This window comes from Strix uralensis, chromosome 21 (assembly GCF_047716275.1).
Source record: "Strix uralensis isolate ZFMK-TIS-50842 chromosome 21, bStrUra1, whole genome shotgun sequence".
Lineage (NCBI taxonomy): Eukaryota > Metazoa > Chordata > Aves > Strigiformes > Strigidae > Strix > Strix uralensis.
Genome location: NC_133992.1, coordinates 10,039,170 through 10,063,471, shown reverse-complemented (window position 1 = coordinate 10,063,471; position 24,302 = coordinate 10,039,170). Strand labels below are relative to the sequence as shown.

The following is a 24,302-nucleotide window of genomic DNA, read 5'->3' as shown; positions in this document are numbered from 1 at the left end:
CTGTGGAAGAATCAAGAAGGAATCCAAGCCTAATTCAATCCTGCAGTTTTAGCCACATGCATATTCATTTTCCACACTCTCCCTGGTTTTCATGCAGCTTGCAAACTTCATTTTTCTCATTAGCAATCACACTCATACACACATTATTAAAAGCACTATTTACCAGAAAAAAACCACACAGAATACATCAGTAATTTTTAAGTGAGAAAAATAAAACATCTGTATTTCAACAAATACTCAAGACTCTTTTGATACAAAATTAATCTCCTGCTTATTCAGCAGTATTCAGTCAGTTAGCTATCAAGCAAAACCACTGTCACAGCACTAAAAAAACACCCAATGAACAACATATTCTGAACATGGATAAACATTCACATGAATAGGGGGCGAACACAAAGGGAAATAAATAACCATCACTACTGGTTTCCCCAGATCTCCAGCAACCTTCCTCCCAGCATCTATGGCAAGTGCTAGTTTGAAAGAGAACAGAATGGGTCTATGCACAAAAGACTTCCCTCCAGCCATTTTGTTTCATTTTTTTTGCAACTTGTCTAAAGATGCAGACTGTTAGGTGATGGGAAAACCAGTCCAGTTATTCTTCTCTCTTCCCCAGGTCCATCTAGTCAGTTTGTTGGAAGTGTTAAAAGTGAACAGTGCAAAGAGTATCTCCTACTGCCATGTAGGAAGGCAGGCCACATTCAAGTGACTCCTGTAACAAAGCACAAACACTCCTATTAGTCACAGCATTTTTATAGGGAAGCTGCCCTTCTAGAGTTTCTAAAACCAATTTTAAAGAAAAAACCCAAAGTCTCATCTCACAACCACACAACTCAAACACCATTCACGTTCATTCAGTTTATTTCACCAAACGCCTCAGCAGATATCAAGATGTCACACACTTGTACCCTAGAGAAGCTGTCCTCTTGTACATGTAGAGAAATGAAGCCATGTAGGGGGAAAGAAAAAAACCCCACAAAGTTGTTCAAAGATGAAGTGTTAGAAGACAAACTCCCACTGGTCTTAAGCTCCAGCTTCCCAGCAGCTTTTAATACTATTCTTCACTTCAAGAGTCACGAGACAGGCAGAGAGCAAACTACACAAGGAGCTGCTGCTACCTGCCCGCAATGATCTAGAACCCCGAGCAAGGACATCTTACCACCAGCCTGCTGGAACCTGCAGCAAGGATTTACTTTGGCTTCTGCTGCAAGTGCTTAGCACTCACACACAAACCCTCTCTTCAGCACTAGCTGCCCAGGCTTTCCTGTCCCACCAGTTAGGACCCTCTACTAGTCTCATTTTAGCAGCCAAGCCTGTAGAGTGCTACCAACTAACTAGGTATAATACTAGTAGGCAGTAGCATGTGCGAAAAGGCTGCCAAACGTTTGAACTTCATGACTTTTTGTATCTGATTTTCATGCAGACATCTACTTTCCCTCCCCGCAAAAGTCAAAGTATTAGCCTTAGTCTATGATTAACGGGTGACTCTAAAACTCTGTGCCCTAAGGGAACGGAGAGATCATTTCAGTCCTTTCCTAGGGTCAAGATTCATTGTCTAAGCTGTACAAATGTGTTTCAGGTTCTCTTCTCAGGCAAGAAATACAAGAGTCACTGAGTAGCTACTAACACATTTCCTTCTCACATCCTCCTCCTTTTCCTGAAGCGGGCACTCCTCCTGATTTGAGGAGCACTGGCATCAGCCACATCAGTGCAGGAGTCCAGGACAGACTGTGCAGCATTCTCTTCAGCTTCCATACCCTGCAACATAAGCAGAAGAGACTATCAACACCATGAGAGCTGCCATAACTGCAAAAGAACCCCTTCAGCCATCTTTTTATTTTGGGGAGCCCAGCAAGATTTCCAAAACAATCTTCCGTTTACCTTCAAAATGAAGCATGGGACAACAACATTCTATTATCGATGTCACAGTGAGCACAAAACATCCTAAAGTTTTCAGCCAACACTGGCATCTCTTCCTATCAAACTAGAGCAATTGCTGCTGTAGTCTCTCTGTCTGGGCACAACCAGTCGTTAGAGCAGTTGTGTGCCTGCCACAAGCGATGCTTTAGCTTTTGCTGCTGGAGCCAGACAGTGCCCCAGACAACCCGGGTCAACACAAACTTGATTTCTCATACCCCTACCACAAACTTTTCACTGAAAAGCACCAGGAAAACAACCTGGCTGTAGCATTAATAAAAGGAGCAGGAGGGAGCCTGGTGGAAGATGACACAGGACAGAGGTTGGCAGTAAGGCGATCAGACAGTGAAGAATTGCTGGTGACTTTTGGACCAGCTGCTCACAGTTCAAACTACACTGAACCTGGCCCAGACCCAAAAGCCAGAGCCAGAATAAAAAGATAACTGCTGGCTTTTACTATGGGAAAGCTCTGATTTTTAGGCAGCTTTGCCATCCTTCTGTAGAAACAGCCGTTTACCTTGTTTATTCATCTTCATTAGTGTTTTTATTTTGGAGCCACAATGAATTGAAATGCAAGTCTGAGCTAGACAATTTCCTGGCATGTTCTGCAGCAAACAGTGCTGGGCAGTAATGGATTTAGCTTAAAAGTCAGAGACTGATTTTAGGTTGGCATTATGGCTTACATCAATCCATATACTCTAATATAAAACAATTTGAGACTAAGGCCTCAAATGGCAATAGGAGCAAACATACACAATTCCCCTGATATTACTGGGGTTTAAAGGACACAGACAATGAAAACCAAGGCTGTGATTTCAAAAACACAAGTCAGTGCAGCAGATTATAAACTGTAAGAGGAAGGGAGCTTTGACACCCACTTCTGGGAACTATCATGTCAAGTTTAATGTGCTACATAAAACATGGACTTTCACCCTTGTGAGGACTAAGGGCTGCCCACTGAGCTAGAGAGCTTTTCCTTTTATCAGCTGCAAAACTATGCTTGTTCAAAAGGAACAAATTTCAGCTACACTTAAGAACAGTGGGGTTTTCACCTTAGCAGTATTTACCTGGCAGTCATTTTCTGCTTTTAGTCCCTGCCACCTCTGTTTTACCTGATTTAGTAAATCAGCATCTTTTTCTCCAGGCTCGTCACCAACTGTCCAATCCAACCGTACACCTGTTAATTCATTCCCACAGCTCTCTTCCTCAGACACTTCCTTCTCACTCTGCCACTCCTCTTCGTCACTCTCTTCATATTGCTTCCTGCTGGCTGACAGAGTTGTTGTCACTTTTGGAGGAGGCAGAGTTGCTAGTACAGCTGGGAGTGTAAAGGCTGCTAGGAATCTGGCTTTCAGTAGGAGGTAAGCAGGGTTATTGCCGAGTTTCTGCTGCACCAGTTCTCCAATAGCATGCAAATCAACCCCAGTGCCCTCATCCTGACTGGCATCAGAAGGCAGAAGACACGCCGCTTGCTCTTCTAGAGCTGCTTTCTGCAGAAGTAGCTTTGAGAGGGTTTTTAAGTTGCACAGAAAAGGTGGCAAATAAGGCAACCTGGTTTGCAGTGATGGTACCTGGACACCTTGTTTCCCATTCAGCCATTCCTTCACTAGCCCCTCATCTTCAAGGGAAATCAGGCTAAAGTCAGGTAGATTCTTTTCTGCACTGGAAGTGGTTGGCTGGGGTGGACTGTCAGCCGGCTGTGCAGTCGGAGGTTTGGAGGCAATAGGTCTGTTTTTCAGTGCTCGTGCAGCAAAGCAAACAGAGTTCTTTGGGACATTGTTATGGGGAATTGGATCTCCTGGCTGGAGCACAATCCCTTTCGTGATGACGCCTGGACTGGAAGATGATCCGTTTGTTGTAACGGAGGCAGAGCTCTTTCCCAAGCTAGAGAGACTCGACACACACTGGGAATCAGACGCCTGAGTGTTTGCAGGTTGCTGTGCCTGGGGCAGCAGCACAGCACGCAGGGTCGATGCATCGGGGGGAAGAGCAGTCTGAGCTGCAGAGGAGTCGGGAGCCTTGGAGAAACCACCTGAACACGCAGGCGTTGCAGAAGAAATGCTGGATGTGGTGCATCCAGGACTCACTGAGGCCATAGGTAGGAGAATTGTGGAATGGGTGGCTGCCTTTCCTAAAGGCGCTCCTCCTGCTGACTGAGTACTTGGGGCTTTTGTCTCTGCACCGCTGGGGTGAGCTGTATTTGCTCCCAGGCTAGAGACATTGCCAGTGGAAGTCACAGTTGTCTGACACTGACTTCTGACAGCAGCAGCTGGCAGTCCTTGGGGAACACCCACCACAGTTTGTACAGCGGTGGGGAGCAAAGCCTGTGGCGTTACGACCCACGTGAAAGGCAGTATGCTGTTGGGAATCAAACGCGAACCAGTTTGTGGAGTTACAAGAGCAGGCAATAGATTGACTGGCCTCTGTTGTGGCCCGTTACTATTCAGCTCACAGGTAACTGGTGTGGAAAGAGACAATTTGTTGGTGCCAGACTCAACACCAATGGGCACCACTGTAATCTGATGTGGCACAAAAGCTGGGTTTTGTAACACTACCGAAGCTGAGCTACCAGCTAGGACCTGACCATTGCACCCTCCCTGGTTTGGGGCCTTCTCTGCTGAGGCTGGATTCATGCTGCTTTCCAAACCTTGCTCTTTTAGTTCCTTATTGGACTGTAGTTCTGTCCCTTGTGAGGAACCAGTACTTTCCCCAGTTTCTGGCACTGCTGAGGAATGGCTTTCGAGCACAACAGCGGTAGAAGTTGAACCTGCAACAGAAGCAAGTGCTGGCAGTGGAGCTGGTGGGCGCTGTACCTGGCTATTTGTGCAGCCAACTGCTGCAGGTTTGCTCCCTGCTTGTGCAGAAGGAATGATTTGCTGTGGTGGGTGCTGGATTATCAGAGGCCCCGAAACCAACATCTGTGGGGCAACAAATACTGTCCTCTGCATAGCTTTCTTATCCCGGGCTTCTCTTAGCCGTTTCTCTCTCAGTAATTCTGAGACAGTTTTAGGCTTCTGCCTTTGCACCTGGGCTGGAAGAGCTCCCTGCATGGCAGGAGTGCTGCTCTCCAGGACAGCAGTGGAAGTCTCCCTTGCTTTTAAGGCAACAGGTCTCCTGACAGTTTTCCTTCGTACGCCCCTCTGGGAGTTTCTCTGAGTACAAGACTGTGATGAATTGCCTATAGACAAGGGAAAATTAAATTTTAAAGAAGTAAAAAAGATTGAACAGCCATTCCTTAGCTATTAAACATCAAGTACACTGCACCGGAAGTAACAAAATCCCTGTCTGTGAGAGTTCCTACAACACTGTTGTATTGATGTAATCAAGCCCCACCCTGACATCCTTCAGAGACTGATGCAGCAAGCTTACCACTTGTTCAGTAATGACATGATTTTCCCCAGAAGTCACAGATGGGCTAGGAATGCACCTTAACACCACACACAAGGAATTGCACTGGCCAGCACTACACAGGCACTTCGCCCCAGCCAGGGAGACAACAACAAACCGGGATTTTGGTCGGTGCCAGCATGTTCATTACAGCCAGCACCTCGCTGGAGGAAAGTGTAACAGTGATACTCTACAGAACTAGTGGCCCAGTGCCACTGGTCCCCCAGTCCTTCAGTAATTTTTCCAGTCCTTACCGAAGGGTAACATATTTAGCCAATAACTGAAAGATCCAAGAGCTAGCAAAAATGAGCATGACAATGTAGTTTTGTTCCAAAAGTTCTCCTTCAGTTAAATTGGTCATTAATGTAACGGTGATGAATTAAGTGAAAGTTCTTGCACATCATAAAAATAAATGTTCTGGTAGGTACCTGAAGAAGTCTCCATATTTTGGGAAGCCTGCCAAAAAAATTATATTAAATTATACTTCTGAGATATATTAAAACAGCGCAGATGTGAATCAAACCCACATCTGCCAACATCCTATACAAGCGGCCACACAGCCAACATTTTATTATGCTTCTGAACCAAAACAAACTGGTAACACACGCGCACAAACAGCACCACTGGCCACATGATTAAAAAAGAAAGTATCTCTACTTTAGTCAAGACTGCAGTAAGAAAAGTTAGAGACAGACCATGTGCAATACCTGCTGAGGGCTTCCTGCATTAGCCCTATGAAGCTCTAACTGCCTGAGCCTTCTCTCACGAATAATCTTCATACAGCCGTTGGTATCAATCTGAAAGAGCTTCAAAATGAGAATTTCATTAAAATTTGTGACCAAAATGTTCTGGTAGGACCAGTGACAATACAAGATGGGTGGGAGAGGCTTCACATGCAAGATTCTGGGGACAAGTTTTACACTTCGAGAAAAAGTCCTGACAGTATTAGATTTTGGACGCAGGATTTATTTAAGAAACATCATATGCAAGATGTGAGGTCAGATTAATCCAGTAATGAGATGATTTTTAAAGAAACAAACCGTTTCTTTAAACATCAAATACAGAAATAAAGATTACCACTGTTTGAAAGCAGATAATGCTGTTAAGACAGTAAAACCTACCTGAATGAAAAGTGTGAACAGGGGAGTGCTCACGAGACTGACCGACTTAATCTTCTCTTGAATCAGATCAGCTAGAAAGAAGTCCAACATCAAAATCAGTTGGGCGTTTACTTACAAGATGTCAGAAAGTAGGGACAAAAAGCAGCAGAGTACTATCCCTGAGGGGTCACCACTACCTTTTGTCTGACGAAAAGCCATCTTCCCAGTTTGCAAGGTGCAAGGCAGTAGCACGTTGCCCACCCAAGGTGTCACTGCCATCAGAAGCTTTCTGTCAAGGTTCATCCTTCTCAAACGCTTTCTCTCTTGACGATTAGCTTTCTCTGTGATGTTCTGCGGCCCCTGAGGCTTCTGGTCAACAGACGTACTAACTTCAGATACTTTTGTTAAAATGGTGGCAGAAGGTTTTAGTATCTTTGATTGCTGTGCATGAACAAATACGTAATTAGATTTCCAATCAGGAAGGTTCTACCATAATTAGTCCCGGGACAAACTATTCATGGGGCAGTTATGAAAAAAAAATTACAAGCTTTTCTTCTTGAGACTACAGTGCAAGAAGATATGTGATTCTATCAAAAATCATTTCCCACTAAATAGAGCCTGGCAGTGCTCGCATCACAAGAGCGGACAAGACAGAAGAGGCACTTACAAGTTTCCTCTGAAAGCATGTGTTACGTCTTAGTACTCTTCTCACATCCTCCAGGGTAACCCGCAGCACTTGCTTTCCACACCTGGAAGCCTTAATACAAAAGCATACAAGAAAAGATAAAAGGAAAAGTATCTCACAGAAAATTACTTACACTGACCATACACAGAAGGTACAAAAAAGTCTTCAACATTCCTGCTGTTGAAAGTATCTCATTAAATGAAATCAGCCCTGAAGTGTGGACATTTGCCTTATCTTTTAGTCCTTGTACATTATCACAACATCAAATGTCTATTTTGTAAGAGACTTTGTGCGAAGTATCTGCTAAAACCCACACAAGGGCCAGAATTTATTGGATGATTCTCTTTGCATTCTTTGCCTTAACAGTACAAGGGAAGGAACAGGAAGAGGTTTGGAAAAGCCACTGACTCTTCCCTGAACTTCTACTAGTAAAATAATGCTGTATCTGTTATCAAAATTGAAGACTGATTACACCAGATAAGCACTTACAACCCTTGCATACCATGACCCCCAGAACACACCACTTCTGTAACCAACAAACTTGTCACTGGTGCAACTGGCCCTGCAGTCTAGGGCACACGGACAATTCTCAACACAAAAGTCAGAACAATTTTGTTTCTGTGAACTTAAATAGTAACTCAGACATTTAATATTTTACTAAAGAGTCTCTTTCTGCAAAAATGTGCTAGGAGGGTTTGTACTGTTTCAGTACCTGATCTGGGGTGAAAACCTAGCTCAGAATCAGATACAGATGTATAAATAACTGCGTTCTTCCAAGCTCTAAGCCAATACACCCTAGTCATTAGGTTAGAGACACATCACAATTCACTGGATAATTCTACTTTATGAAGATCTAAAAAAAGTTTTGTTTCTGTGACACTATGTGTAGGAAAGAATACAGCTATTTTCTAGGTAATGCATGGGGAGGCAGTGCTAGAAATTTCTGTTTAATCCCACAGCTCGGTTTCCAACAGCACCCCCCAATGGCACAGCGAGAAAGCAGCCAACAGAGGCACAAAAAAAATTTTGCCATCTACTCATCACATACTCTCTTTACTGCAGCAACTGTGCTTCCCGGTCACTTCTGATCTAAGCTCCAATCCCATCAAGAACAGACTGAGAATCCCGGGATTCACCTTGTTCATTACTTCTACTGGATTCTTCACAATGATGTCTGTTGAATGCGGACACGCAATGCCCCTCAGGAGGGTGTTCAACTCTGACGATTTATTGGCACCTCTGTCCTTGCCTCCATCACATGCTGCACTTGGAACCTCACTGCTACTGGTCTTTGCATCAGCACTCACAGGAGAGAAAAGGGATGGAGTTTGGTATCTTCCTTTGTTTGACTCCTGTGTATTTGTCCGTGTTGGTATCCATAAATCAATGCTGGGAAATGCACACTCCTCCCTGCTTGTCGTTTCCTCCTCTGAACTGTCTGCTAAGTCCAGTTCTATGTCTTCACTGCTACTCTCCGAAGAGCAGGAACTCTCTTGCATGTGTCGGCGTTTTGTTGGCCTAGATCTTTTCTTCTCAGTCAAAAAAAACACAGACAAGTTTTTGCCAGCGTTCACCCTTGACTTGCAAATCTCTCAAATCAGTAAGTTAAAAAGTTTCACGGGGCAGTATCGTATCAGTAAGGTGTGGCTTCCAAACGGATAGCTCTGCTTAACTTCTGCTAAGATTAACTTAATCCAGTACAACTGAAAATTGTCTTTGGACTCAGATTTTTATTAGTTTAGATTCCTGTCTGGAAAGAAAAAGCTACAGATAGGGACAAACTTGTGTTAAGAACTGGTGCACCTGGAAGTACAAACTAAGTAGTTCCCCCATCTCAAGACATTCAGGTTTCCGTGAACCCCTCCCTAGGGCAGGTGCTTTCCCAATGGAAACAAGGCTATCTTTAACATGCTCTTAAGCAGCCAGAATTTCTGGAGTGCCTGGTGTCAAAACTGGCAACTCATGAGGTACTTATGTGAAAACCTCGGTATATCCCATCCTTATAGGCACTTCCAGGTAATAAAGAAAATCCTGGGTAATATACATATAGCAAATTAACCTCAGACCATTGGAACAAAGGCTGCTTTAACACATCAAAAATTAGACCATGAACATCACGACAAAATCCCAATTGACACTGATGTCACACAATTTTTGCACTGATTTCATGGGATTTCGCTTTTAGTTTAGTAAAGAGATGGGACTGTGACACAGCAGGATTCCGTACAATACCTCAGATCCAATCATGAGTTTCCACTTGCTTAGACACTGGGAGCCAGTCCGGTGTGGCAATTCAGAAGCTATTTTACTCCAGTGACCTAAAAAGGATGCAGAGTGGAGCATACCTATTAATGCAACAAACTGAGAGACAGGCCTTTTCAGTGCAGAACATTATATGTTTCCTTGTATAAAGAGACAGAGTTACTGGGTGAATGGATCTCAGAACCTTAAAACTCAGTGTTCTTCAATCAGACTTTGCACTACTATACACTCAGCTCAAGTTAGAAACTACAGCAAATGAACCAGTGATGAAAACCCTCGCAGAACTACACACGCCCTTGCAGCAGTAAGAGAGCACTTAAAAGAAAGCTTAAACTGAATGCTTAAAAGCATCTATTTGTTAAGAAAAGTTCTCTTTGATAAAATCAGAGAATTCTTTCACAGGCTCTGAACTGTCATAGCTCTGACACCTTGCTAACACAACTACAGAACTCTTTACTACACAATCCCTCCGTAACTGAATTTCCAGGAACAGACTACACAGTATAAGGAAAGCTGCAGTCACCAGTACGAAGCAGAACCTGCTAGTACCAGCTGAAGGGCTTAAAAGAGGAGAAAACTTAAATGATAAATTCCTTAGTCATACTTACCTCTCTAAGCTTCTAAAGATTAAGCCACAGAAACACTTACCCAGGCCATGTTTCTGAACCAGTTCAATTAGCTGCTCCTCTTCCTTTAAACTCCACTTGCCTTTCTTTACATCACAGTGCAATGCTTTTAAATACCTTCAAAATGAAAACATTAAAATAAGGAACATTCAATTCTGCTTGTACAGCTTCGATCACCACCACACACTCTGAGGCTGAACAAAACCAGCATTCCTTATCAGATCTTTCCTTTTTGTAAAGGGTCCCATCCCTACTCCCTTAATACAGCAGAGCTACAATCTCTTCGTTCTGAAAAATAGCAGACCACACGATTAAGAATTACAACAGGCAGCTGTAAAATCGGTCACTGAAATTAGGACATACTGTACTCTGAGTCTCCTGAAGATGAGTCCAAGGCTGAAAATCACTCAGCACCTCATTACTGGTGTTCAGTTATAGGAAGTCACTAACTGGATCATTTTCAGAGGCACAGACAATACACAGATGACAACCTCTCCTCCCTACATGAATTCATTCATCTTTAATGACCCCTTTGCTTTATTTTGAACAACATCCTTCCCGACTTCTGCTAACAGGCAACTATAACTGAGGGAGTAGCACGCCACAGGCAACAATGCACCGTTCTCTCCGTTAAACTCTTTCTCAACCGTTTGACTTCTGTAACTACAAATGCAGGGTTACGTGGAGACAATGTTAGCGACTATATTTAGACCATAACCACTTTTTACCAAACAGTCCTTAAGGTGACACTGCTTTAAGCAACTCAAACATATGTGTGAAACACGCTGCATCTTGGCTCTGTGTAATGAACTTGAAAGCACAGTTGCCACATTTAGGGTACTTACCGATCTCTGCACTGAGCATCGCTCCTCCCCGGCACTTCGGTCCGAATTTTATACCAGTCACGCTCTCCGTACTTCTTCACTGCAGCCAACAGCATCTACGTTAATCGGACAAAGCAAGAGTTGAAATTCTCATCAGTAATAATCTTAATAGGCCTGAGACAGAAGCAGTTGTATTTGTTTCCACAGCGTGGTAAATCTCTGAACAGAAGCGTTCAGGAGCTTCTAAGCCTTCTTGACTTATAAACTACCCATCTTGGTCCATTTTACATTCCTTTGTGCCACTGTTAAAGCTCAGATGTATGTAGCCATGCAACATCCCAACAGTCTAACCTTCCCACTTCTTGCACCCTGCAATTCCAGGCATCAGAGAATGGAGCTTACAGCATCTTCCTCTGGTGTCCAGGGTCCTTTCTTCAAACTAGGGTCCACGCTCTTAGTCCATCGGTAGATCAGCTGAGCAGAATCTCTTCCTTCCATGTAATAGGCAACTAGAAATACAAAGGTGTATTTTAAAGTCTGTTGCAAACAGTGTTTTTTCCTTTACTTACACTGCAACTGTGAAATTTTCAAGCCACGGACAGCCATAAGCAGCATTTTAATCTCGGTTTAAATACTTAAGCAATGGTACACAACAAGAAAGAGCGTGGCATACACAAAATGTTACTATTTATAATGGCATTATCCATACTAGACCCAACAATCCATTTCCGACAACAGAGAACTAGGAAAGGTTTCAGCTCCAATATGTATCTGACAGGTTCAAGACACCATGTGTTATACTCACAGGCTTGGATTTAGGATCCCAGATACTCAACTGGGGGTCCTAAATCCAACTCAACTCTACTTCTCACTAGTCATACTGCCTCCCACACTTCTGAACAGAAGCAGCAGTACCAACACCCTGGGAAAGGCTCCAGACACAGCACTGAAAACTGTTAAAACAGCTGGCCATGAATGAATACTGGCTTTCTAGGGAAGCACTCTGATGATTTTGGTACAAAAAACAAAGCTCACACAACCATAAGGACTCGTTAATAACTCTCAGCCAGTTTCAACCAAATTCCAAAGATGGATAAAGGTTCCAAGAGATACTAAGTTTTTGCTAACATAATGAAACTTCCAGGTAGGTACAGGAAAGGCATGTATCACTGTTCCCACCGAGAAAAAAAAGAGAGGGAAAATTCAACCATCCTCTTTCATTCATTGCACCAGGGCAGGAGGAAACGAGTACATCTGCAGTTTCAGATGAGCCACAGCACTGTTGTGCCTTGCCTAGATCACAGGCTAGACACAGAACTGTGACAATCCTGGAAATGGAAACTTTCATAGGAAAACTTCATTAATTCCTGAATCAGAGCAGGCTGGGTGCTTTAGTATGCAGAAACATTAACAGACACAAGCCTGGGAGAATGAAAGAAAATCACCAGTACAAGTGAACGGATGACATTTTCACTTGTAGGTCACTTACTTTTCTTGTATGGGATATGACTTCCCACTCTCATCTCTTCAACAAGCTCTAAAAGCATCTGATCTTCATCTTTGGTCCATTCTTTCCTTTTCAAATCTTTGTTATAGACTTGATACTTCTGCAAGCACTGGAAAGGCGTCCTGTTTGTCTTAATACAACGAAAACAAAGCTATTCAGGTAACTGGGTATTTATGATGATAAAAATCAAGAGGGCAAGGCTGAAGTACCAAACTTTTGGCCACTGTTCTTGAATGCTTCTCAGAAAAGCATTAATTAACAATGAATTAACATTAACGTCGTTTTCTGAAAACTGGCACAAGGCACAGTTAAGTCAGAATTAACTTACTTGTCACCTCTTGTTTCTGAGCTCAGCAGACCTTACCCCCAACTCCTGGGCTATAGTCTGCCAGTCCAGATAACCGTGTTCAGCAGCTATGGTCTTTAGCCTCTCTATTTCCTCCTCAGTCCATTCCTTCTTGTTGATGCTTGGATGCTCCCAATTTTGCCAAAACTTCCTCACTTCTTCTGAACTACGTTGCCCATCAAACTAAAAGGAACAGCAAAAATCTGTTTTGTCTTGTAGCTGGGACTGGATCACCCAGACACACAGGAACACCAATACAAGGAATGTATTTTGCATTCCAGATATGTCTTATTGGTAAGTTTTCCAGAATTAAATCATCAAATTTAACAAGTTGAGATCACATAACAGTTAATTTTGAGAAATGCATGATGGGAACAGTGGATGCAAACTAGACCAGGTCAGATAATTCTCAAGAGAAGGGGCACAGATATCAGAAGTAATAAAACAGCTGATTTCCCAACTTACATGGATGTTTGAAATTTTCTCCCAGTCATGCTCATCAAATCTGCTTCCTAACAAGTCACTCTCTGGGAGTTGGCTAAAGCAGAAGGTACAAAGAGAAAGGAAGAACCACATTAAATGGTTAATTAAACAGTCTTCCTGATCTTCCTTCATCTTACTCCTCCCACCTCTTACTGATTTCCACAAGAACTGAACACTATCTCAAAGCATCAGGCTCTTTAGCATAGTAACTTTGCTCAAAACAATGTTTCTTCTTGAAAAACAGTCCCCTACAAGATGATGTTGGTTTAGCATGAGAAACCATTAATGCAGTATCAAAATACATTGCTCCAGATGTGTTAATGAGCAAAAGCTCAGAATTACTGAGCTCTCTGCTTCCTCGTTGCTAAATCAAGAACTATTTAAAACAGCACCTCTATACTGAGTATAGATAATACATTCGTAGATCAACACCCAAACCACAATTCTTTGTGAAGTGGAGATGAGAGCTCTACAGAGTCTGAACAGCACTTTTTTTTTTTTGCAAGCCCACAAAAATAAAACTTTCTCCAAATGTCATATCTAGAAGTACTCAAGGAAGAAGGTAATTTTCAGACGTAAATTCCAAGAACCGACTTCCATTTTCACTACGAACATAAACAGAAGACTTCTCACTTAATTGCCTCTATTTCTTGCTCCACTTCTTTGATTTGCTTTTCCAAGATCTGTTTCTCTGTTTCAGTCTTGACTTTTTCCAGTTTCTGATTCCAGTAACTCATCCTGTTCAAAGACATTGTTATCATTACTTAATATGACTAGATGGAAATAAGGTCAATAGCATCAGAAGACATAGGCAAAGACAAGTTTCCCCATCAGTATTCTCCTTTCTTTCAAGTTTATTTCCACACTACACAAAACTGTTGTTCTTCCAGGTTTTCCCACTTGGCACGCTCATTGTCCTATTTTTGCCCCTTCCATGCAAATCACTGACCCAGAACAGGTCTCAGATTAATCATTTTGATATTTACAGAGAGAACCAACAGTTGCTGCAACAGCAATAAAGACCATACCAGCTCCAGGCACAGAAATCTCTCACTGGACACATCATTACGACTTGCTACATATCACAATTTCAGCTTCAAGCCCTGTAGACTATTTAAGTTATACCACTGTGTCAGTGGGAAGAAATAGATGGCCATAAAATGCCACTATACAAAACAAACCTCTCCACCTGCGAGATACCTGCAAAGCAATCATCAAGTGTTTACAACCCAAATGCTTACGGTCAGAACATTGCAGTCTAAGACCCTTTGGTACCACGTGCACACACAGATAACACAGATGTCAACAACGAACGAAAGATGCTGCTACCTACAACAGTGTCACCCTCTGCACTCGTGCCCCCAGGACAGGGGAGTGTGAGGAGGACTGTTGCTGTAATTCAGAGCGGCTCTCCCAGACCCAAGGGTGACAGTCAAAGTATCTCTACTGTGTTTTGTAACCTTACTGAAATCGCAAAGTTAATGCAAGAACTTGCTGAACGAAGGTAGAATCTCCACATATATCCTCTCCTTCCTTCATATACAAGGTTCTCATCAGGAAAAAGAAGATTTTTACACAGTACTTACTTCATTAACTTTGGCTGAAGCAGGCGCTGCAAGCGGTCACTTACTACTGATTTCTGCAATAATGTTTTCTCTCTGCTTTTCCCTGGACAAAACAAAGTAATTGAGCATTCAAGACATTAGTGCAGAACCACTGCCAAGAAAAAGAGAAATCCACTGCTTTCAATACCACTGTTAAAGCATCCCCCAGATCTTCAATAACAGTTCATCTTCATTAGCTACACAATTTTGTTGGATAAAGTGGTTGCCAGAGGCTAAGTAAATTGATTCTGTTCTCCCCCCAAATGACTAATGTCGTGTCTGACTTGGGCAAGTCGCAGCCTCTTGCTCAGTTTTAGTTCCAAAGAGATCTCAATAAACATCATCACCCGGCTGTCTGTAACTACCTAGAGCCGTAAGTGTCCCCTGAACTTCTCTCATCTGAGCACTACGCTTGCACAGTCTCATTTGGTTTTGGAGTGCTCACAAATGCAAATAAAAGAAGCAAGTCATTAATCACTCGGTGAAACAATTTACAGAGCATCCCATTTACTTTTAACTATTTTTTTTGTGGAGTCAAGTATGAAATATCAGAAGGGTTGATACTTAACTGCAAATGGTGGTGGTGGAGAACTAACAATATGAACATATACATTTGTTATAGCTCTTATACAAGACTCAACAGCACACAGAGTTACTTACATTTTGTTGAAAGCAATTGTTCAAATGATTTTATGCCCTCAGCTGCCTTTTCCTTGGCCTCTTCATTGGAAGGAGGGCCCTAATGAGGATTGTAAGGGTTAGATGCACCAAAAAATTTCCATTTCTTCTTAGAACTCTAGCATGAACTACCACAAAAAAAAGACTAGTAACTCAAACTTGTGCAAACTGTCACACTCAAACTGCTAAGTTACCTTTATTAGTACTAGCTCACGGATACATCAGAAGACATAAAAAACCACATACAAATAGATACTTCAAGCAAGTAAGTTTGTCCATGGTTACACAGCACATTCTCAGTTCAGAGCTAGGCCTGCTGGCATTAGCTGGTGGTTGAAGAAGCATTTGGAACGCGGGGACACATATTATGCATGTTTGTACCTTCTTAAGATACACTGCCAACTTGGGTAGGATTTAACAGAAATATTACCAGTCATCGCTTGAATATTATATTAATATACGAATGGTGACAGTTGACAGCCACAACAAAAAGTCAAGATCTCCGTTTGCTAGTGACCCTTTAAAAACACAGGAAAAAAAGTAGTGACATTTGCCTCAGAAAACTGTTTCAAAGACAATCAGATTTCAACAAGTACTGTAAACAACAGTACGGAATTGGATTGTGGAGATGAAGACAAACAATCAAAGTTAAGTTCAAGTGCCCCGTGGCTGGAATGCCATTCCTCACAACTCACTTTCAGATGTCACAACCAGACATGGGTTGAACAAACATTTCCCAAAGAGGGTAAGTGAACAACAAGGGAGGAAAAAAAAGGTTACAAACTGAGGAGTGACATTCACAGTTACACAGCTGAAAGGTAAGTCGGTTTTAACACAGCTACAATTTAAATCTGAAAGACATATCCGTATGTAACCTTGTTATATTTACTTACAATTCCTGTTGTTTTGTCCTTAAAGTATGGCTTCATAAAATGACCCAAAAAGATATTTGCTGGTAAATTTCTACCATCTCCTGCCTTTGATATTTTTGGACCACCAAGCTCGCACATGATTTCGTTCTGCAATACAAGAATTAAATAAACAATATCAGCACCTCTTTCAATTTCCTAACTTCAGAGAGCAGTGGCTGAGCCATCACAAACATCCCAGGCCGGGTTCTAATTTGCAGCACCAGACTGTAAATCAGTGTACGCGTTAAAGACGTTTTCCTAAATTTGTACCGTACAGTGCAGATGATTAAAAAAATACTAACTTGCTACAACAAGCTAAAATATAAGATATAAATTACCCTAGTAGCATTTTTGGTGATAAGACAGCATGGAAATATCAGTCAAACAAGCCATTCGAAAGGCCAGTCAAGTGACATCGGTTTGAACTGCCACAAAGAAAATTAACCTGACTCCTGGCCAAGCAAGCTGAGCACTGCACCAGCGTATGAGTAAGGGACTACAACTGCTGCAGCTGATTCCACTGGTACCTGTGGCGGATGAGGAATGTGCTGGAAAGTTTTACTGGGCTCGATGGACAGCGGAAGACGACAAATGGCAACCCAGACAAGAACAGGAATGAACATCCTACTCCTGTTTCGCTCACCTGCTGTTCTTTGTTTTGTGCAATGAGAAGCTTGACTTCCTCAATCTTTTCCTGGATAACTTCCTGGTATACATGGTTCATCTGCAGACATGTTTCTGGATCCTGTGGCAGACTACTTTCAATATCATCATCACTACTGTCATCTTCTCTTTCCATTTCCTTGAAGCAAATAAGGCATTTGAGGGGGGGGGAGGGAAAGAAAAGCGAAAAATGCTTGTTTTAAAAGCAGGTGTGTAACATAATTATTTTTGTAACTTGATACATCTGTTACCTTACAAAACTGATTTTCAAAAGATCTGGAGGCACATAACTTTGTCTCTCTCTGGCAGTTGTTCTGAACGTCCCCAGAGGCAGAGTTCGCAGCCTCGCCTAGCTCCCCTTTGCCCTGTTCATTAGTTCAGCCTGCTGCTACCTGAACCAAAATCTGACTCCAAACCTTGCCAACACCTGGTCTTGTGCCATCAACTACAAAACTGTAAGTAAACTCCAAAATAGTTTACACTGAAGCTCTCTTACCTGCTAAATCTGAACTTCAGAACCACCCCTCCAAACTTCCATCTCACTGGTGCTTCTACTGAAGCAATTCTCCTCTTACATGATTTAGTACCACATACTTCGGACACAAAGCAGGGCTCTGTTTCATGACAGTGCTCTGCACCTGGGTCCAGTCCGCACCAGCAGATCTGTCTTCATAAGCTAGCTTCTCCTTTCCTGCACTGTACAGGTGTTAAATACTTCTCTGCTAAATGTTTCTACATGAAGTCTGAGAAAATATTATGTTTAAAACAATACCAGAAGTAAACAGATTTGTAAAAATTTTAGAAGTAATTTTCCCCTCATGTACAAACTCGGTATTCTGCAGGTGCAAAGTAAAAGATTTCCTGATGACAAGCTGATGATTTATTTCTCACATGCAATTGCTCTGTGAGCTCCCCAGAAGCTGGTGTGTTCCAGTGAGAGAGATCAGCAAGCACTAGCACAGGGAAGCTTCTGATCCCTGGCATTTGTTTTCACATGAAAAAGTGTCCTTATTACACGTGCATAACAAAGTCCTGGGCAGGAATAACTAAACCTCCAGGTCTATTATTAATCCTTCCTGATCTACAAAGCCAAGCCAAATGCCTAGATTTCCCCAGAACAAAGTAAAATTTCCCTTCCTCCTGCTCCCTTCAACAGACAGATGGAAAGACATGCTTAAAGAGAAAATGGTTACCATTTCAGCTTGGGAATCTGAGTCATCATCTTCACCATCATCTGTCAGACAACAAAAATACAAAAATACTGACTGCAGTGAGATTAAAAAAAGCTCAAAACCAAAGACTTTTCAATTAAAACATACAGAACAAGGCACCACATAGTACCTCAGACACAACCATTACAGTTTTTGGATACTGACAATATTGTCAAGTAAAAATGGTATTTAGTTATACTCCACATATGCAGCTTTTTGGTGTAGAGTAGGAAAAAAAAGAGCATCTTCTGATAACTATAGTAACAATTAAGCTGCATCTAGGTCCTACACATCATGGCAAATTATAGACTGTGAAGTCAAGTGAACATTCCAACCCAACAGAACCCATGAACCTGACAGTCCTTCCACACTCTTCAGCAGTATTAGGTTTTGCATTCAGTGTGGCCACAGACTTCTGACATATATTATTCAGACTTGCATGATCAAAACACAGGTGGATAAAGCGACTGTGACAGCCACCATAGGTATAAATACCCAAACTATTACCACCCTCTCTTTGCTTTGAAACATTAATTTTGGGACGCACAGGCAGGGCATGAAATGAAGCAGCTCACACAGAAGAGTTTGTGTTGCACAATCAGACGGCGTGAAAACAGCTGCGATTTAACACTGACAATATTTGGTGGGCTGTTAGGTTTCATGAGTCAGCTCGTTACCACCTGCCCTGACTAGAAACCTCCATCAGAGGCGTGATAGCTCCCTCTACCTTTCCCGCGAGCTTGCCCTGGGTTTCACCATGAGAATATGCAAAACAGCAGTGCAAGAGGCTTCTCCTGCAAGGACGCTTGATAAGGAAAGCCTTAAGGAGACGCCTCGCCTTAAGTCTTCCAGAATTCGTTCCCAGCGCCATCTGTGCGCAACGCCTGGCAAAAATGGTGGGGTTAACGTAAAAAACAACGCGAGCCAGACGCAAATATGGAGAGCCAGAGCAGAGGCACCAGCGGAGGCTGGAGAGGGGCAAGCCCGCGCCCCGCCGTACCCGTGCCGGAGCTGAGGCTGCAGTCAGACACGGCCACCTCGATGCTGCCCCCGCCGGGCTCCAGGCTCCGCTCCAGTTCCTCGATTTCCCGACGGATCTTCTCCCGCTCCGCCTTCAGGTCGAGGGCCGCCGGGGACAGCGAGGCCTCAGCGCCCGGAGGGCGCCGGGCCCCTGCCGGGCCCGGCCAGCGGGACATGGCGGCGCCGCGGGCTCACAGGCCTGGCCCACACCTTGTCGCAAGGCCCACCCCTCTCCCTCCGCCCAATCGCTGCTGGGCACCTCTGTCAGCTGACCCCCTCACACGTGACGCTGCACAGCCAATCACACACGCCGCGGCGGGGGCGGGCCCGGGGCACGTGGCCGGCGAGAGTGCGCTCCCGGGTCCCCGCTCCCCGCCCCGGGCCCGCACACCGGCCGTGCCGCCGCCCGCCGCCTTTAATTGCTCCACAAACCCCGTTACAAACCGCCGCCGGAGGCCGGGCTCCGCCGCACGAAGCCCCACAACCCCCCATCCCACCGCGGCCAGGAACGCCCGATGGGGAGAGAAAGGGAAGGGGGGGTCCTATCACAGCCCGGGAGGGCTCGGGGGAATGTGGGGTGCGCGGGGAGGAGGGCCCGAGGCCCGGCCCAGCAGGGAAGGGACGTACTCTTGTCCGTTCGGGTTTAGCGATCCGGCGGCCGTGGCTGGAGGGTGGGTGGAGATGGAAAAGCGGCTCTGCAGCAGCGCTAAACAGCTTCGCATGTCCTAACGCAGCTGAATGTCAGAAATTAACTTTTCAGTAATGATTTCTGCATGAAAGCAAAGTTCTCCATCGGAGTCCGTTTTGTAGTTTTACTGTCCCTCTTCTGACATTTCAGAAATTCTGTCTATTGATTTAAGGAGGTCAGCGACGAGCTGCAGTGATTCTGCTCCGGAGACCAGCTGCCTGGAACATGGGAGAGAGACAGCGTGAGGCTGAGGAGGAGAGGATGAAGCAGCCAGGCAGCGTTTTGGCGGTGTTTACCCACGCAATGTGATTTTTTTTTTTTTTTTTTCAAGAAGTGGTTTATCTGGACTGAAGACTTCCTGAAATATAAGTCTTAGAGGAGTGAAGTGTAAGACTTTGAGAGTCTAAGTATAATGGTTTTACATTAAATGAGAAAATAAGACTTACTTATTTTTAATCCCTAAACTTGGAGGAAAATACATTGCAGGTAAGTAAGAACATGGACTACCTGATCTGCTGAACAGAATACAAGAACCTGAGTTTCAATCCTAAAAAAACCCCACTGGGGACACTTAGTTATGACTTTGGTGTTTAGACAGGCATCGGGGACAGCGTTAGGGGAGTCTTAAAACTCACTTGATTGAGGAGCGGGAGTTTGTAATGACCGTGAGGAGGTTCTGCAAGGCAAGGTCTGCGTTCTGCTTCACCACGGACAGACTTGCTGACTGGCCCGACCTCAAGGCTTCGTTCTCTGTCTTGTAATTCTTCAGCTGAACCTAGCAAGGAAACAGAAAAAAACTTTAAATGAAAATAGAACAAAACTGTATATAAAAATAACCACAAAACTCCAGTAGATGCTCTACAACTAAAGCAACTAATGAATACATTCGTACTGCAATTTATTAGGTACACAACTAACGAATAGATCCCCTATCCAGGCTGTCTGAGGAGAACGTCTTCTCCGCTCTGGAGAGCAGTTTCTGACAGAAAACTACAGCTTAGAAAGCTGAAGTTGCACACAGCATTTTCACAACAGCCTGCCAGCCAGCAGCCCTCAAGTCTGCCTGCTCTGCAGAGCCCACCCAGTGTACTGCGACTGGGTGGCGGGGACAGAAGCTGTTACCCGACAGCGGTGCCATCACCTTGCCCTGCAGGGGCTCTGCTCAGCTATATGCAATATCCCCTCCAGGTTCTTTCCCTCCTCTGTCAGGCACCTTCCCCCAGCTAAACGCCCGTTTGCCCTGTTGCATTACGGCATTCACAGGTCTCAAATATCGAACAGCACCTGAACGTCACGCAAAACTTCAGCAAAATGGTAAGTGAAGTACCACACGTCGCAGAAACAAAGTTAACGGTCTGAGTAGAGCTGAAATGTTCTAGTCTAGAACATCTTCTACAGCATTCACTAGGAAAAGTGAGTGTAGTTAAAATTTTTCAATATCCTTTTTATCAGCTTAATTTCAAGATCTCTGCTTTCAGCCCCAGTCCATTCAGCGAGGTTTTAAGAATACTGCTTCATACCTGAAGTAACGCATTTTCCTGTTTCAGTTTCGTAGCATTGTTTTCTGCTTTAACAGCCCGTTTCTGAAATAGAATAAAGATCATTTATAGACCATAGCAATGCTTAGGACGCAGCAAGCAGTTTGAGCTACGTGGGAATGCATGATTCCAACACATAACTTGAGGCGATATGGTTTATGTTACACCACCTCGTGTTCTGAATGCTTTACAAGATAGTGCCCCCAGGCATGTCTGACCAGCTGTCGCCTCCCCATTTTTCCTTTCTGATATCTTCAAGTGCCATTCATTGCTTCTGGACATTACTCTTTTTTTTTTTTTTTTCTTGGACAAGAGGAAAAGGTACTCAGTATAAATAAGCAAGCAGGAAAAACACCTCTTAGTTCACATAGAAGGTGTTTTCAGAAGGCTGCAAAAAAGCAACTGAAGTTGTTGATAAATGCAGAAATGGTGTTAATGCAAAGACCTCCCTTATTCTCGGTAGTGAAAGGAATTCTAGACTGGGACACAGTCTTGCTACAAGGGAAGAATCTGACCCCATGTCAGAGCTGTTTAGTGCTCACACGGCTGAAGGAGTCACTTCACCATCCCTCACTCTCCTGGGGGAGGAGGGAAAAGAAACAGAACTGCACCACTTCCACACAAGCTTCTGCCACTATGGCAAATGCCAACACTTACAGTCATCAGCTGAAGGTTTTGTTCCACGTGCTGCACCATTGCTTCCAAATCCTGCGCTTCTTTTTCTTCTTTAATTTTGTTTTCCTCAAGCTTTTTTTCAAGCTTCCTCATCCTTAAAAAACAAGAGACAACGTGCAGTAAGCACTTGTAACATTAAATACTCCAGGGAGAAAATTTGAGGGAAGGACAAAGAAACACATTCTTTCATGTTGTAAGAAAAATTAAATCTTCTCACAGAACTACACTTTTAGACTGTGGCTCAGGAGATTTCTTTGTTCAACATTCATTAGCATTAATGGGAACTATCCAGCTGAATGCAGAAAGGCTGTACAGAAAACAGGCTGTTCACAAACAGTCTAGATAAGGGTAATTTTGAAACAAATGGTTACCCCATCACCATGAAAGTACCAGCTGCCTCACTGTGAGGAGCAGCAGAGTGCAGAGGGTTCAGATGGGAACTTAAGAAATTGCCACCCTAGATTGGTCACCAGGTTGTTTAACCTCAGGAAGTTCAAGTCTCCAGCAAAAACAAATATGCTTTTCTTCCTTCAAAGGAGAGAGATTAAGATCCATTATTTTGTTAATCTGAAGCTTTATGAAATGCATCCTGTCAAGCCCTACCCTCATTTTCACTAACCACCTAAACTGCATGAAGCATAAGCCACACAAACACACTCATCAGATGTCAGCTTGCTACTTACTTTCCAGGACTTTTTCAATAAGAAAACCAGGTTTGTTAAAGCTTTTTAATAAATAGCATAGATTTCAACTACATTTTTCTTCTTTAAAGACGTTGACTGTTTCCAGTGAGCACCTCTTCTAAGACAACTCCTTGCTTATGTGGTTACTTTCCCCCATACTGTGGCTTACGCACTTGTCTGCTTGAGTTTCAGAGAAAATCTGAAGCTTATTGATCTTGCTTCTCAAACTGGCATTCTCTTCTTTTAGCTAAAAAATAAAAATTCTCATTAGAAATGAGGGTGTGGTTTCACAACACTATTAGCACTCCCAAGACCAGTACAAGAAGAAATATTCAGCTTTAACTCTAGTGCTGGAAAGTCTGGCACTTTTATTACATTCAAGCTTTTTTTGCACCTAGTTTTCCCCTCTCAAAACCACTTAACTTCACTAACCCTGTAGGGCACAGAAATGTGGCACCGAACAAGCAGCGTGTATGTGAATGATCAAATGCTGTTAATTCTAAATTAATGATCTCAACGGGCAAGAGCATGAGGAAGACACCTAGGTCATGGCCAAAAGCAGTAGGACAGACAAGGTACTGGATCCCACTCATGCTGCAGAGCAGTTTTTCAGACCTACTTCTCTTCAAGCTGCCTTAACAAGCTGCCACATATCGCATAGCCCTTGCTGACAGCACGCTCGGGCACCACGTTTCCGTAATAACCTGATACACGAGCTCAGAGCTCGCTTGACAGAAGACGGAGCCCGCAGGTGGCTTTTGCGTCTGCCCCTGAGAAAGGTGCCGGGAGGTTGGCCGAGGTGCTTACCTCCTCGTAGCTGGGCTGCCTCAAGGAGTGAAAGCCCAGCCCCGGGGGAACTCCGACGGAGGCCACGCTCGGGTCCTCGCTGCCTGCCAGCCCCGCGCCCTCACAGAAGAAGGAGCCGGCGGAAGGCGAGGTAGGGCCCGCGGCGGCGAGATGGGCCTGCTCCACGGCCAAGGGCTGGTAGCTCCCGCTCCATTCCTCTTCGTCCTCCGCCTCTCCGGGCGGCACCGGATCCGGGAATAAGAGGGGGCCGAGGCTCGGGCTGGGCCGTGCCGCCTGCGGAGGGGAGAGCGGAGCAGAGGGGCTGAGGTGGGCGCGGGACGGGCCCCTCAGCGCGGCAGGGTCGAGTCGAGCCGCGCCTCCGCCCGGGCCCTACCTGGTGGGCGCCGCCCGCCTCCTCGCCGCTCCGGGCCTTGCTGCGGACGAACTCGTGGAAGGAGAAGGGGTTGGGCTCGGCCGGCCCCGCCGCCGGCAGCCCCCCCGCCGCCATAGCGTCCCCGCCTCGACCCGGGCCGCCACCGACCGCGGGGCGGGGCCTCGCCTCAGAGCAGGCCCCGCCCCCTCTCAGAACGGGCCAATTAGCGAGCGGTCACCACAACCTCACCCAATCGCGGGCTCCTCCAAGTCCCGCCTCCACGGTGCGGCGAGGCCCCGCCCCTTTCCCCGCTCACCTCCTCCTCGGGGGTCACCGCG

At 44.4% G+C, this 24,302-nt stretch overlaps 2 protein-coding genes across 5 annotated transcripts; both read right to left on the bottom strand.

Moving 5' to 3' along the window:
• Positions 1-191: 191 nt before the first annotated feature.
• Positions 192-19,971, bottom strand: SNAPC4 (small nuclear RNA activating complex polypeptide 4). 4 transcript variants are annotated; one of them, XM_074890891.1, is made up of 23 exons: positions 19,849-19,971; positions 18,184-18,224; positions 16,971-17,129; positions 16,310-16,435; positions 15,399-15,477; positions 14,721-14,802; positions 13,768-13,872; positions 13,117-13,189; positions 12,670-12,834; positions 12,288-12,435; positions 11,201-11,307; positions 10,820-10,914; positions 9,997-10,091; positions 9,319-9,404; positions 8,223-8,615; positions 7,069-7,158; positions 6,599-6,842; positions 6,423-6,493; positions 6,009-6,107; positions 5,730-5,757; positions 3,027-5,092; positions 1,640-1,755; positions 192-709 (listed from the first exon to the last, which is right to left on the bottom strand). In XM_074890891.1, exons 2-23 carry the CDS (start codon positions 18,184-18,186, stop codon positions 670-672), a joined length of 4,470 nt encoding a protein of 1,489 aa, XP_074746992.1. In that variant the 5' UTR covers positions 18,187-18,224; positions 19,849-19,971; the 3' UTR covers positions 192-669. The 4 variants fall into 4 exon arrangements, with proteins under 4 accessions (XP_074746992.1, XP_074746991.1, XP_074746990.1 ...); XM_074890890.1 differs by lacking the exon at positions 19,849-19,971 and adding an exon at positions 19,202-19,444 and having other exon boundaries at positions 6,599-6,770; XM_074890889.1 differs by lacking the exon at positions 19,849-19,971 and adding an exon at positions 19,202-19,443 and having other exon boundaries at positions 1,625-1,755.
• Positions 19,502-24,146, bottom strand: ENTR1 (endosome associated trafficking regulator 1). The gene is made up of 7 exons (XM_074890892.1): positions 23,986-24,146; positions 23,613-23,885; positions 22,979-23,052; positions 22,105-22,216; positions 21,430-21,492; positions 20,545-20,684; positions 19,502-20,127 (listed from the first exon to the last, which is right to left on the bottom strand). The coding sequence occupies exons 1-7, from the start codon at positions 24,097-24,099 to the stop codon at positions 20,034-20,036; spliced, it is 870 nt and encodes a 289-aa protein (XP_074746993.1). The 5' UTR covers positions 24,100-24,146; the 3' UTR covers positions 19,502-20,033.
• Positions 24,147-24,302: the final 156 nt, after the last annotated feature.